This window comes from Phyllostomus discolor, chromosome 12 (assembly GCF_004126475.2).
Source record: "Phyllostomus discolor isolate MPI-MPIP mPhyDis1 chromosome 12, mPhyDis1.pri.v3, whole genome shotgun sequence".
Taxonomy (NCBI): Eukaryota; Metazoa; Chordata; class Mammalia; order Chiroptera; family Phyllostomidae; genus Phyllostomus; species Phyllostomus discolor.
The window spans coordinates 47,358,826-47,370,196 of record NC_040914.2 but is presented as its reverse complement, the minus strand read 5'-3'; the positions used below and the strand labels follow the sequence as shown (position 1 = coordinate 47,370,196).

The 11,371-nt window shown below is 66.1% G+C and overlaps 1 protein-coding gene across 2 annotated transcripts; it reads left to right on the top strand.

Moving 5' to 3' along the window:
• Positions 1–1,031: 1,031 nt before the first annotated feature.
• On the top strand, positions 1,032–10,782 carry CCNE1 (cyclin E1). Of its 2 annotated transcripts, XM_028504066.2 has the most exons (12): positions 1,034–1,256; positions 1,709–1,760; positions 1,868–1,955; positions 2,167–2,235; positions 5,912–6,063; positions 6,161–6,296; positions 8,427–8,573; positions 9,177–9,272; positions 9,378–9,512; positions 9,622–9,733; positions 9,819–9,976; positions 10,160–10,782. In XM_028504066.2, exons 2-12 carry the CDS (start codon positions 1,738–1,740, stop codon positions 10,280–10,282), a joined length of 1,239 nt encoding a protein of 412 aa, XP_028359867.1. In that variant the 5' UTR covers positions 1,034–1,256; positions 1,709–1,737; the 3' UTR covers positions 10,283–10,782. The 2 variants fall into 2 exon arrangements, with proteins under 2 accessions (XP_035869211.1, XP_028359867.1); XM_036013318.1 differs by lacking the exon at positions 2,167–2,235 and having other exon boundaries at positions 1,032–1,256; positions 10,160–10,300.
• The last annotated feature ends 589 nt before the right edge of the window (positions 10,783–11,371 follow it).

The window sequence follows — 11,371 nt, the reverse complement described above, 5'->3', positions numbered from 1 at the left end:
TTGGCATTCTCAGGAAGGGAGCCCAGCGGGGCCAGAACAGGTGACAACAAGCTCTATGGCTCTGAGCTGAGAAAGGACATAGGGTGACTGGTGCTGTGAGGGGCAGGCGTTGAAGGGGAGGCCCAAGAGGGGCCGAGCGCCAGTTCCTGTGGAGTCCTGGAGGCTCTCTAAGGCTGATGGGAAATCCGCAATGCTTTTGGCTGGAGAGGGCCACTCGGAACCCCAGGTTAGCGAGGCCTTCTGATGCTCGAGAGTTGGTAGATAGTGGCATACGTGGAAGGTGCTGGACCATGAGTCCTATGAATGAATGAATGAATGCATGCATGCATGCATGCATGGGTGGATGTGTGTCCAGGAACAACAGCTCCACAGGGGGCCCCAGACCCAAAGGCCTGCTGGAGGTCCTGGTTAGAGGCCTAGCGACCTGGCACTGTGACCTTGGGCACATCCCCGCCCCAACTCAGGGCCCGGAACCCTGCGTCTCGGGGGCGGGGAGGACGTGCAAGGAGGGACAGTGCGTGCGCAGAGCAGGCGGATTAACTCCAGATCCTTCAGATCAGCCCCCGGGCGAAACCATAGCCCCACCTGGTCGGACCGCTACCTGGCCCGAATCCTTGTCGCCCACCGTGTTTACATTCCCCCAGGGCCGGCCACGCGGCTTTTAGCCGCGTCTGCCCGGCGCGACCCCGCCCTCCGCGGCGGGACCCCGCCCTCCGCGGCGCGCGCCAGCCAGCCTCCCGCGCCCAGCCCCGCGCAGGCCCTGTCACTGGGCCCCGCCCCTCCGGCGCGCAGGCCCTGTCATTTAGCTCCGCCTGTCTTACTGGCCCCGCCCCCGGCGCGCAGACGCCGCCACTTAGCCCCGCCCCACCCGCTCCGGTTCCGCCCCTAACCCCGCCCCTGAGGTGGCCCCGCCCCCAGCGGTCCGGCTTCTCGGCCAGTCCGCGCGGCCGAGGGCGGTGCTGAACACCGCGCCGGGCAGTCCGGGCGCTCCGCGGGGCGGGGCCGAGGGTGGCGGGAGGGTGCGGGGGCGGGCCGGGGGCCGGTTCCGCGCGCTGAGATTTTTAAATGTCCCGCTCTTCGCCGGGCGCAGGAGCAGCCGGCTCGACCGCCAGCACGGTGTAGGGGGCAGGCGCGGATCCCGCCACCGCCGCGCGCTCGCCGCCGCCGCCGCCCGGCTCCCGGCCTCCCGCTCGCCCCTCCGCCCTCCTGCCTCCGGCCTCCGCGCGTGCTGCCTGCCTGTCGCGACCCGGCTTCGGGTGAGGCCCCGCGCGGCTGCGAACGGCGCGGCGGGCGAGGACTCCCGGGTCCGGCCAGCCCGGGTGGGGTGGGGTGGGGGCGGGGCGAGGCCGGGTCGCTGGGTCCCCGGGGGCGTCAGCGCGGGGTGCCCGGGCAGGGTGTCTCAGAGGGGAGCAGGGGAGCTGTTGAGGGGGAGACTGAGGCAGCCCGGGCCCCGAGGGCGTCGATGGGCTGGCAGAGCTTTCGGAGGGCGTCGGGCCCCCCCCACCCCCGGGTTCGGACCCGGTATCGCGGGCTGTTGGCGGCGCCGTGGGTGACAAGCCACCCCGGGCCCATCGGCCATTTTCCCGACCGGGCCGGGAGGCTCCCGCCGCTGCCGCGCGGGAGGGGGAGGGGTGTTCGGGGAGGGCCGGCAGGCCCGGGTCCCTTCCGCGGATCGTGCTCACCCCATGGCCCGCTTCGTGCCCCCCAGGCCTCAGGTCTGACCCCGCGCCCCACGCCATGCCGAGGGAGAGAAGGGAGAGGTGAGTGGCCTGGCCCCTGCGGGGAGGGGAGTGTGTGCGGCGTGGGGGAGGGGTGGCCCGCACCCGGGACAGCTCGCCCTCACCTCTGTGCCACCCTGGCTGTGCAGGGATGCCAAGGAGCCTGACGGCATGAAGGAGGAGAGCGGCGCCGATGTCTCTGCTCACTCCAGGAAGAGGAAGGCAAATGTGGCCGTTGTGAGTACAAAGGAGACAGGTGGGGGCGCATGGGCCCCCCATACCACCTGGGTACCCGCTGGGGCTCTGCCCAGGTAGTTAGTTATCCATGGGGTGGGGGTGGGGGCCTGCGCGTTTGCGGAAAGTCTGTTCACAACCTAACCGGCCCTCTCTCTCTTCTCTCCGTGTGTTGCCCGTGGGCCGCCCGGCGCTGGGGATTGTCGGATGTCAGTTTTTGCAGGACCCAGACGAGGAAATTGACAAAATCGACAAGCCCGCCAGAAGCGAGAGCGGCGGTCAGGTGGGCTCCCATGCTGGCTGGGCCTGAGTGGGGGCCGCCTGCCCCCGGGTCGATGGGGTCTTGTCCTGTCTGGCCCCTGGCGGGAGGCTTCTTCCCTGTGGCCACGGCCGTGTGGCCGAGCACCACGCCTGCCCCGGGGGCTCGGGCCTCCGCCAGCCCTGGGTGTTGGAATGTGTGCCCGTGTCTGGGGGAATGGGAGTGCACGGGAAGTAACTCGGCCCTTCCTTCTGCCCCTGAGGACACTGAGCCTCAGGGGAGAGACTCAGGGAAGAGACTCAGTGTCCTGGGGCAGAGTCCCGCCTCCAGCTTCCTCTCTGGGCTGTCGAACTGGGGGTGGGGGGGGGCAGACACATAGTTCTCTGGGTGACTAGGCCGAGGGGGGCTTGTGTGGGTCCACAGATGGCTCCCCCCACTGACTCACATCTGGGTGTTCACCTCACGGAGGTTAAGGCTCTCTTAGGGCCTTGAGATCAGGTTTTAAACTTGAACCCCGCTTCTGGGAGCTCTTCCAGCCCACCCAGCCATGGCCTATGGGGGTCGCTGCCTGCGGCACCCCGGCCTCAGCCCGAGTGCCAGCGGGCCGTGCTGTGTGACGACGGCATGCGTGTCCTTGTACACCTTTTTGTTGGCTAGCCCAGGTCTCCCGCCCTCCTTCATGGGCTTCCTGCCACACTTCCCGCGTGCCCCCGATAGCATTACGATATCAGAGGTTGGTGGCAGAAGGGCTCGTATTATCTCCTTGCCGCCAGAGAGGGCTGCAGACTGCAGTTACGGCTGCGGCGGGGCGGCTGCCTGTCTGCAGGCAGGTGGACGTGAGCGGGGTCGGTGTCTGAGCCCGGGGCCGCAGCCCTGACGCGGGGCTGTGAGCAGCAGCCACAGGCCACGTCGTGTGCGGTCACATGGGAGGGCCTGGCAATGAGCATTTCTGGGCCGGTGCCACCGATGTCGAGCAGGGGTGGGTGACTTCCTTCTCCAGTCAAGAAGAAATATTTCACTCGAGAACAGGAAATAAGGCAGCGCATCCCAAGGTCTTTCCTTTCTGGTCTTTTCCTCCCCTTACGACCAGTGGTCAAACCAAGCAGGCTGACTTTTGCAGGTCTCTCTACTTTGTGAAATTCAAGTTTGGTGGTTTTCTCAGCTGTGCTTGCATGGAGTTTGCAATGGAGGACGAGGCAAAGGCGTCCACACTGGCTTCTCGTGTTTGGAGGAGTGTCTGTTTTGACGGATCACTGGGGCGGTACCTAGGGCGCCCTGGATGGGGTGGTGGCCCTGGCCCCCACTGCAGAGAGTCAAGACGCGTGACGTGTGAACAGCCATGTTACCCCCCAGGAGGCCTTGTCTGGTCCCCCAGAGATCATGGGCGACATGTTTGTGTGCGTTCGGTGGGGCAGGTAGCCAGGATGTCACCGGCTCTTTGTGGAGCGATCAGAATCTGGCTCTTTCTTCCCTGTGTCGACTCATGAAGATGGGATTTGGGGGTGACGCAGAGCCCTTTTGCCCGTTAATTACACAGAATTGTGTGTTACCCTAGCTGGGCCCAGCACAGCGGCCGCCATGCTGACCTCCGTGCAGGTGTCCACCGGGGCCTCGGGGGGCACAGACTTCACCTAAAGTCCATTTGGCAGGTCCCCGTTGTCCTGCGGGGAGCACCTTTCTTACAGAAGCAGCAGCCTGGACTTCCGTTAGTTCTCAGGACACCCTTTCTTTGTGTAAGGTGGTTCTGTAGCCGACTCTAAGGGGCGCGGGGAGCCGGGTCGTCAGCAACTGGCAGGACTGGGCTCCTGCCACCCTCCCGCGTCTCCCTGAAGCCAGGCCGGTCACACCTGCTCTGAAAGAGTGTGTGTGCTGAAGTCACAGGGCCGTGTCTGCACACCACCCCTGAACAGGCTGGCTTTGGGGGCCACTGCTTGTCGCCCGGTTTTCCCAAGTGGCAGGTCGGAACCGGTGCCGATGCCCATCCCGAGGTCTGCTCTCGGCTCTCCCCGCCGCTTGGCAGCCAGGGGTGGCTCCCCGCTCCTGCCTTCAAACCAGAGCCCCTCCCGGAGAGCAGCTAACCCTGGTTTGAGTGGAGGAAGGAGACCAGCAGGGGCAGAGGGGGCCACCCGCCCTCCGGCAGGGCCAGCCAGAGCTGCCTGGATTGCCTGCGTGCCCTGCACCTGGAGCCACGGCTGCTCCGTCCGGCTCTGCTCTCCTTGGGCCCCCGAGGCTGCCGGGGAGCTGGGCCGGGCAGACCAGCAGCCCCACCCCATGCTCCCTCATCGTTGGCTCGGGTGTCCTGGCCTTCTCCGGCCGGCAAAGTGACCTCGCGGCGGCGGGCTCCCGCGCGAGCGGGCTGTCACCTGCCCCACCGGCAGCAGAAGCGCCATCTCATCACTTCCAGGATCAGCGTGTGAGACAACGGGCCGGCGGTCACAGGGAGGGGAGACGTGCGAGCGTCAGTTACAGGCTGTGTGTAGAGCAGGATGGTGAGCTGTAGCTGTAAGAAGTCTCCTAAGTGGCAAAGGGAGTGAGGCATTTTCCAGACACGGCAAACTGAGTGAGGCTGGATATCCCGGACCTTGAAAGGAAAGGCCCCGTCCAGGTTCTCGGTGGCGTGTGCTTGTTCACTCGTCGGCTGGTCCTGTCCAGCTCGCCGGCGTGCGGCTTCGGGGCGGGAGTCGAGGGTCTCGGGATCGAGGCCCGTCTGTCCCCACAGACGTCCACGTCACTGGTGCCTGTGGCTCCTCGGGGTTCCCACTGGGCAGAGACTCCTGTCCAGTTTTGAGTGGCGGGACACGGAAGGTCCCTGTCCCGTCCCATGTTTGGCTGGGCCCGCAGCCCAAGGGAGAGGTCACATCGACGGGACGTGCCGTTCAGAGCGGAAGCAATCGTGGGTGGGGATTCACGCTTTCCATCTTCTATTCTCGTGAACTCGGCGTGCTTGCGTGAGCGCTTCTGTCGGGAATGCTGCCTTCCGCTGCTGAGAAGTTCTTAAACTTTATTGATGTTTTAAATGTTTTATTTGTTTGTAGAGAGAGAGGGGAAGGGAGAGTGAGAGGGACAGAAACATCCATGTGTGGTTGCCTCTCGCACGCCCCCTACTGGGGACCCGGCCCGCAACCCAGGCCTGTGCCCTGACTGGGAATCGAACCGGTGACCCTTTGGTTCACAGGCCGGTACTCAATCCATGAGCCACACCAGCCAGGGCTAAGAAACTTCTGTAGTTGGGCTGTGCTTGTTAAAATACAAATCGGGCCTGGGCCGTCCCCCAGCGCGCTACAGTTGTGCCCGGCATCTCTCGGAGCTGCCCGTGGACCCGTGCTCAGGTGTTGGTGACAACGCGGGAGCCGCTCGCAGTGGGCAGTGTCTCGCCGCCCCTGCGCCCCGGGGCCGCCACCGCCTCGTGGGGAGTGACAGCCAGAGGTGGAATGCGTCCGCCCTCGGCGCTCCCTCAGACGCTGACTCACTCTCGCCGTCACTGGGGCTCCCGCAGCGGTGGAATGAGAGCTCGGGGTCCCTCCCGGGGCTCTTCCTCGTCCAAGCGTCCCCACCCGGCTCCGGCCAGGGCATCCACCTCTGCCTGGGGGTGGCTCTCCAGGGCGGGGACGCGCCTTGGATTACTGGCTCTTCTGCGAAGCACTGCCCGGGAAAGTAGCTGGTTTCCCTCAGCACTGAAAAACGTGTTTTCCCTTTTCAGCCTTGGGACGGCCGCGCAGCCTCCGAGAACCCGTGCTCCCTGATCCCCACGCCAGACAAGGACAAAGACGAGGACGAGCTGGGGTTCCCCAGCTCTGCGCACAAGACCCCCGTCGCCAGGCCGGCCCGAGCCACGCCGCTGCCCATGCTGAAGTGAGTGCCCACCCCCGGCCCTCGCCCCGCCTGTGGGCGCCGTGGGCGCGCGCTGATCCCGGTCCCTTGCTTTGCTGCCGGGCGGTGTCTCCTGCAGCTGGGCGAACCGCGAGGAGGTCTGGAAGATCATGCTGAACAAGGAGCAGACGTACCTGCGGGACACGCACTTCCTGCAGCGGCACCCGCTCCTGCAGCCGAGGATGCGGGCGATTCTGCTGGACTGGCTGATGGAGGTGAGCGGCTCTCCCCGGCGGCTGGCAGCACGGCCCCTTCCAGAGCCGCGCGTGCGCTGCTCCCGGCTCCGTGGGGCTGGCCCCGTGCGCTCAGGCCGAGCCTCGGGAGCTCCCGCCACCCGACTTCGCTCTCACTACTTCCTCGTTTGTGTGCGGGCTTCCTTGAAAGGATTTCCGAAGTCTCCTTACCCCCTGGATGTTTTTAAGCCGGCGTCTATTCTTTTCCTGTACAGTGTTGCAGCTTTTCTGCCTGTGGGATCAAGGAGGGAAGGGTGGGGGGGAGATTAGGCAGTGGGAGGGAGCAAAGTGCGGATGGGATCACGGGAGAGTTAAGGTCGTGTGCTCTCTGGAGGATTAAGACCCCCGCCCCACCTTCAGGGGTATCACTTCTGGCATCTCAGAGGTGTGTTAACCCAGATGCACAGAAGCAACGGACAGGGCGGGCTCAGAGCCCTTCGCTGCAGAAGTGACGAGCCAGGGGCGTGGCCGCCCACCGTGACCTGCCCGGTCAGGAACCGATGACCAGTTCGCCCTGGGAGGTTCCCCGCCATCAGCCCCTGGTCCGCCCACAGCTCCCCCTGGGGTCCTAAACCGGTCTGACGGCTGCGTCGGTGACCGAGCTTTGGGTCGGAGCGTGCGGTCTCAGCGCTGGGAGGGCTCCTTCCTAGGAGTCTCAGTCTTGTCGTCGTCCTGTTGGCCACGGGGGAGGGGGCCACTCAGTGACCATGGGACCTGAGGCCGAGTTTTCCCGACACGGAAGGAAGGGCAGGGCCACCCTGGTGACAGCCCCGGTGGCCCCCGCCCTGTGACCCATCACGGCCGGAGTCCTGCCTTCCACCTCGTTTCTGCCCTGCGGTCTAGTGTGAGGGGCTCTGAGCCTTGTCGTTAGGGTCTCCGTCGGGGCAGAGACGGCCTTTTTCAGTGAGCTGTGGGCGCTGGTGTTTGGTCCTTGTCGACTGAACTGCTTGTAGGTGTGTCCGGTGGGGTGCAGGCCACCGCCGTTTCATAGCCACCTCCATCGTTGTATTTGTTTCCTTAAAGATCTTGTTTGTTTACTTGTAGAGAGGGGAAGGGCGGGAGGAAGACATCGAGGTGTGGGAGATACAGTGATTGGTTGCCTCTCACGTGCCCCCAGCCCGGGACCTGGCCCACAACCCAGGCGTGTGCCCCGACGGGGAGTCAGACCGGCGACCCTTCAGGTTGTAGGCCGGTGCTCGGTCCACTGAGCCGCACCAGCCAGGGCGGCGACGTTTTCTGGCAGCATTTGCCTTGCATGATTTGTGTGGGTTACAAATAGCGTATATCAGGGGTGTCACACTCATTGTCACAGGGGGCCACATCAGCCCGCTGTGGCCTTCCAAGGGCCGAGTGTGACTTCAGGACTGTGTGACTGTAACTACTCCTTAACCGGGGCCCAGGAGCTCGGTGCTGCCGCCGGGTGGAGACGAGGTGAGGGCCAGATGTGGCCCGCCGGCCTTGTGCTCACCTCCGGTGCCTTACAGCTGCGGGGGGCGGGGGGGGGGCATGGGGACAGCAGCGCTGAGAGGACCGTCAGGAGGGGGACACACATGGGCAGCACCGTCGTGTGTGCTGACAGCGACTCTGGCAGTGGGCCCTCGTGGTCCAGACCCGCCCGGTCAGCCGCCCTCGGGCGGTTGGCGTGGTGTCCGGTGCTGCTTCACCGGTTGTCTCCGGGCGCTCTTCTACCTGGAGCCCGGGGAGGCGCAGGTCGGCTGTGTGTGTCCCTGTGATGGCTCGGCCGCGGGGGAGGTAGAGTTCGGACGCGTTGCAGCCTCCGATGCGCGCACATTCCGGCCTTTCCGCCTCGCTCCCGATGTCGCCCCGCTGTGAGCAGACGGGCCGCGCTCTCCCCGAGCCACGAGGAGACGCACAGGGGCAGTACTCCCGGAAGCTCCTGGGTTTCCGCGCCAGGCTGCACGGCCAGGCTGCGAACCCTCGCTCTGGAGCCGTCACAGGGCGGGGTGGGCGGGGGGACCGTCCCTTCCCTTCGCAGAGCCGGCTTCTCTCTCGCTCCGCCTGGGGGCGCCCCGCACCCCGCGCAGGGCGAGCCCTTCCCCCCCCCTGGGTGCCTCGAGCGGCCGGCCTGAGACGTGCCCGGCATGTTGGCAGGTGTGCGAGGTCTACAAGCTGCACAGGGAGACGTTCTACCTGGCGCAGGACTTCTTCGACCGCTACATGGCCACGCAGCACGACATCGTGAAGACGCTGCTGCAGCTCATTGGCATCTCGTCCCTGTTCATCGCCGCCAAGCTCGAGGTGCGTGGCCGCCGGCCGCTCCCGAGCCCCGCCGGGCGGGGGGGGGGGGGGGGTGCGGGGGGTGCGGTCCGCTCTCTGCCTCCGGTGCCCACCCCACGTTGTTCTCGCTGGAGGTCTGCTGGAGGGAAGACACGCCCGAAAGAGAAAATGCTAAATGTGAACCGAGAGCGAAAAGCAGGAGCGTGTGAAGTGCTGAGGTCATTGCAGGGACCTGGAGCAGAAGCGTTGAACCCTGGCCTGCGCGGGTTGAAATGCCAGCGTGGCGGGAAGGGTGGGCGGCCCAGCTCTCAGAGGCGGTGCTCACGGCCTTTGAAGGATGAACGTTTCAGAGGCGTCCTGGGCAGTGGGAGTGTGGGCGGGCGGGCGAGCGGGCGATGGGAGAGGGTGGCTGTTCCGTTCTGTCTGTTCCACGCAGCGGGAACCGCCGCGGCAGCTGCAGGGCTCTTCCCATCAGCAGCGCACCGCCCCCCCCCCCCCCCCCCCCCCCCCCCCCCCCCGGCCAATCGCTGGGAGGAGCAGCTCCGGGTGTCCGATACAGGTTCAAGGGGGCTGGGAGCGGGGGATGGGCTTTCCCTAGCGGTTTCTTCCCCTCCTTCCTCACAGGAGATCTACCCTCCCAAGCTGCACCAGTTCGCGTACGTCACCGATGGGGCCTGCTCGGGGGACGACATCCTCACCATGGAGCTGATCATCATGAAGGTGGGCCGCAGGGCCAGGGTCCCCGGGCCCGGGCCGCGCTTTGGAGGATGGAGGGGAGCGGCGTCTCGGCTTTCCTCACCACGGTGTGTTCCTTGTGTCCTGCAGGCTCTTAAGTGGCATTTAAGCCCCCTGACCATCGTGTCCTGGCTGAACGTGTACATGCAGGTGGCCTACCTGAACGACCTGTACGAGGTGCTCCTGCCGCAGTATCCCCAGCAGGTCTTCATCCAGATCGTGGAGGTCGGTGCTGCGCTCGGGGGCGCCTGCCCCGCCCCCCCGTCCCCCCCCCAGCCTGAGGCTTGGCCCGGGGGTACGGGCTGGCCGCTCAGCGCTCCGGTTTTCCCCGCAGCTTTTGGACCTCTGCGTCCTGGACGTCGGCTGCTTAGAGTTTTCCTACGGCGTCCTGGCCGCCTCCGCGCTGTACCATTTCTCCTCGTGCGAGCTGATGCAGAAGGTCTCGGGTAGGTCTGCGTCCTGGGGCGTCCTGGGGCGGGGCCGGAGGGCGGGGCCGGCCGGGGCGGAGCCTGTCATGCGCGTCCCCCGCAGGGTTCCAGTGGAGCGACGTGGAGAAGTGCGTCAAGTGGATGGTGCCCTTCGCCATGGTCATCAAGGAGACGGGCAGCTCCAAGCTGAAGCAGTTCCGGGGCGTTCCCGCCGAAGACGCCCACAACATCCAGACACATCTGGGCAGCTTGGACCTGCTGGTCAGTCTCGTCCCCGAACACCCCCGGAGTCAGGCCCCGCCCCCTCCCGTTGCTCCAGGAAGGAGAGCTGTGCTCAGTCCATGCGCCTCCGCGTGGTGTGTGGCCCGGCGCAGACGTCTAGATTGTTCTGTGCTATTTCCCCCACTCCCCCCTCACGCTCCTCACTCTGCTTCTCGCCCACAGGACAAAGCCCAGGCGAAGAAGGCCATGTTGTCTGAACAAAATCGGGTTTCTCCTCTCCCGTCCGGGCTCCTCACCCCGCCTCCGAGCGGCAAGAAGCAGAGCGGCGACCAGGACGCAGCGTGACACTCCAGCCTCCTCACCAAAGACAGTCGTGCCCAGCCGCCTGCGCCCGTGCCCACGGGCCTGCGCCTGGCACCACCTCGGCCGCCCGGACTCCCTGGGAGAGCGTCCGCTCCCGAAGCACAGGTGCTCCGCGGATGGCGCGGGGCGGGGAGAGGCGTCCTCACGGCCGCTCACGTTCCTCTCCTGAGCGGGCAAGGGCCCCGGCCGCCTCCAGATGCTGCTACGGAGGGCGCCGCTCGGCACGACGGACACTGAGGCCGGGAGCCGAGGGCGCGCGGAGCTGCCGCCTCCCCGCGGGTGTGCCGGGTGCCCTGGGTGCTGGTGCTGTGCGGGGTCGGTGCGGGCGCTGGGCCGTGGCCACGGCTGGCGCGCTGGGCCCGCCCTCCGAGTTATCAGTTGACAATGTACAACGCTTTCTATGAACTGTCGTTCCCGAGTGCTGCTACGTCTGTCTGATTTTAATAAAGGTGACACTGTCTCTGAGACAGCCGGTTCCACGAGCCACGCCTGGTCACTCCCGTCAGCAGTCACTCTGTGGCCCGTTCCCGAGGCCCACGCTTCCCCGCGAGAGAGTTTCAGAGGAAACTCGGGGGACGCTCAGGGTGCTGCCTCACTGCCTCGGGGCCCAGGGCTGGGAGGGGGCGCCCGTCCGGCCCCTCTCCCACGGGTCCGCAGGGGCCTCCTCCCCAGCCTCAAGTTCGGTGGGGAGGACTCCACATGGTGGCCGGCCACCACCGAGACGGAGGAAATGCCGAGTGAGGTGAGCGCAGCCCAGGGCTGTGATGCAGGACAGGCTCCGACCCCGGCCCCCGACGGCGTCGTCCGTGCCTGGCTCCTGGGGGGCGTCGCCGTCCCTCGGAGGTCTGGGGTGCACGGCTCACATCGCGTGTGTGTGTGACACACTCGGCTCGGGGGCCACGCCCAGCCTCGAGTGCCTGCGCCTCCCAACGAGCGCCTCGGCATGCACACGGGTTCGCCAGAGGGAGGGTGAAGGAGCAAATAAACTTATTTTCGACTTGGTGTTTTATCTCATTTCTGTGAAAAATTCTCTGGAGTCCCAAGAAAAGCCACCATCTCGTGTGTGTGTCA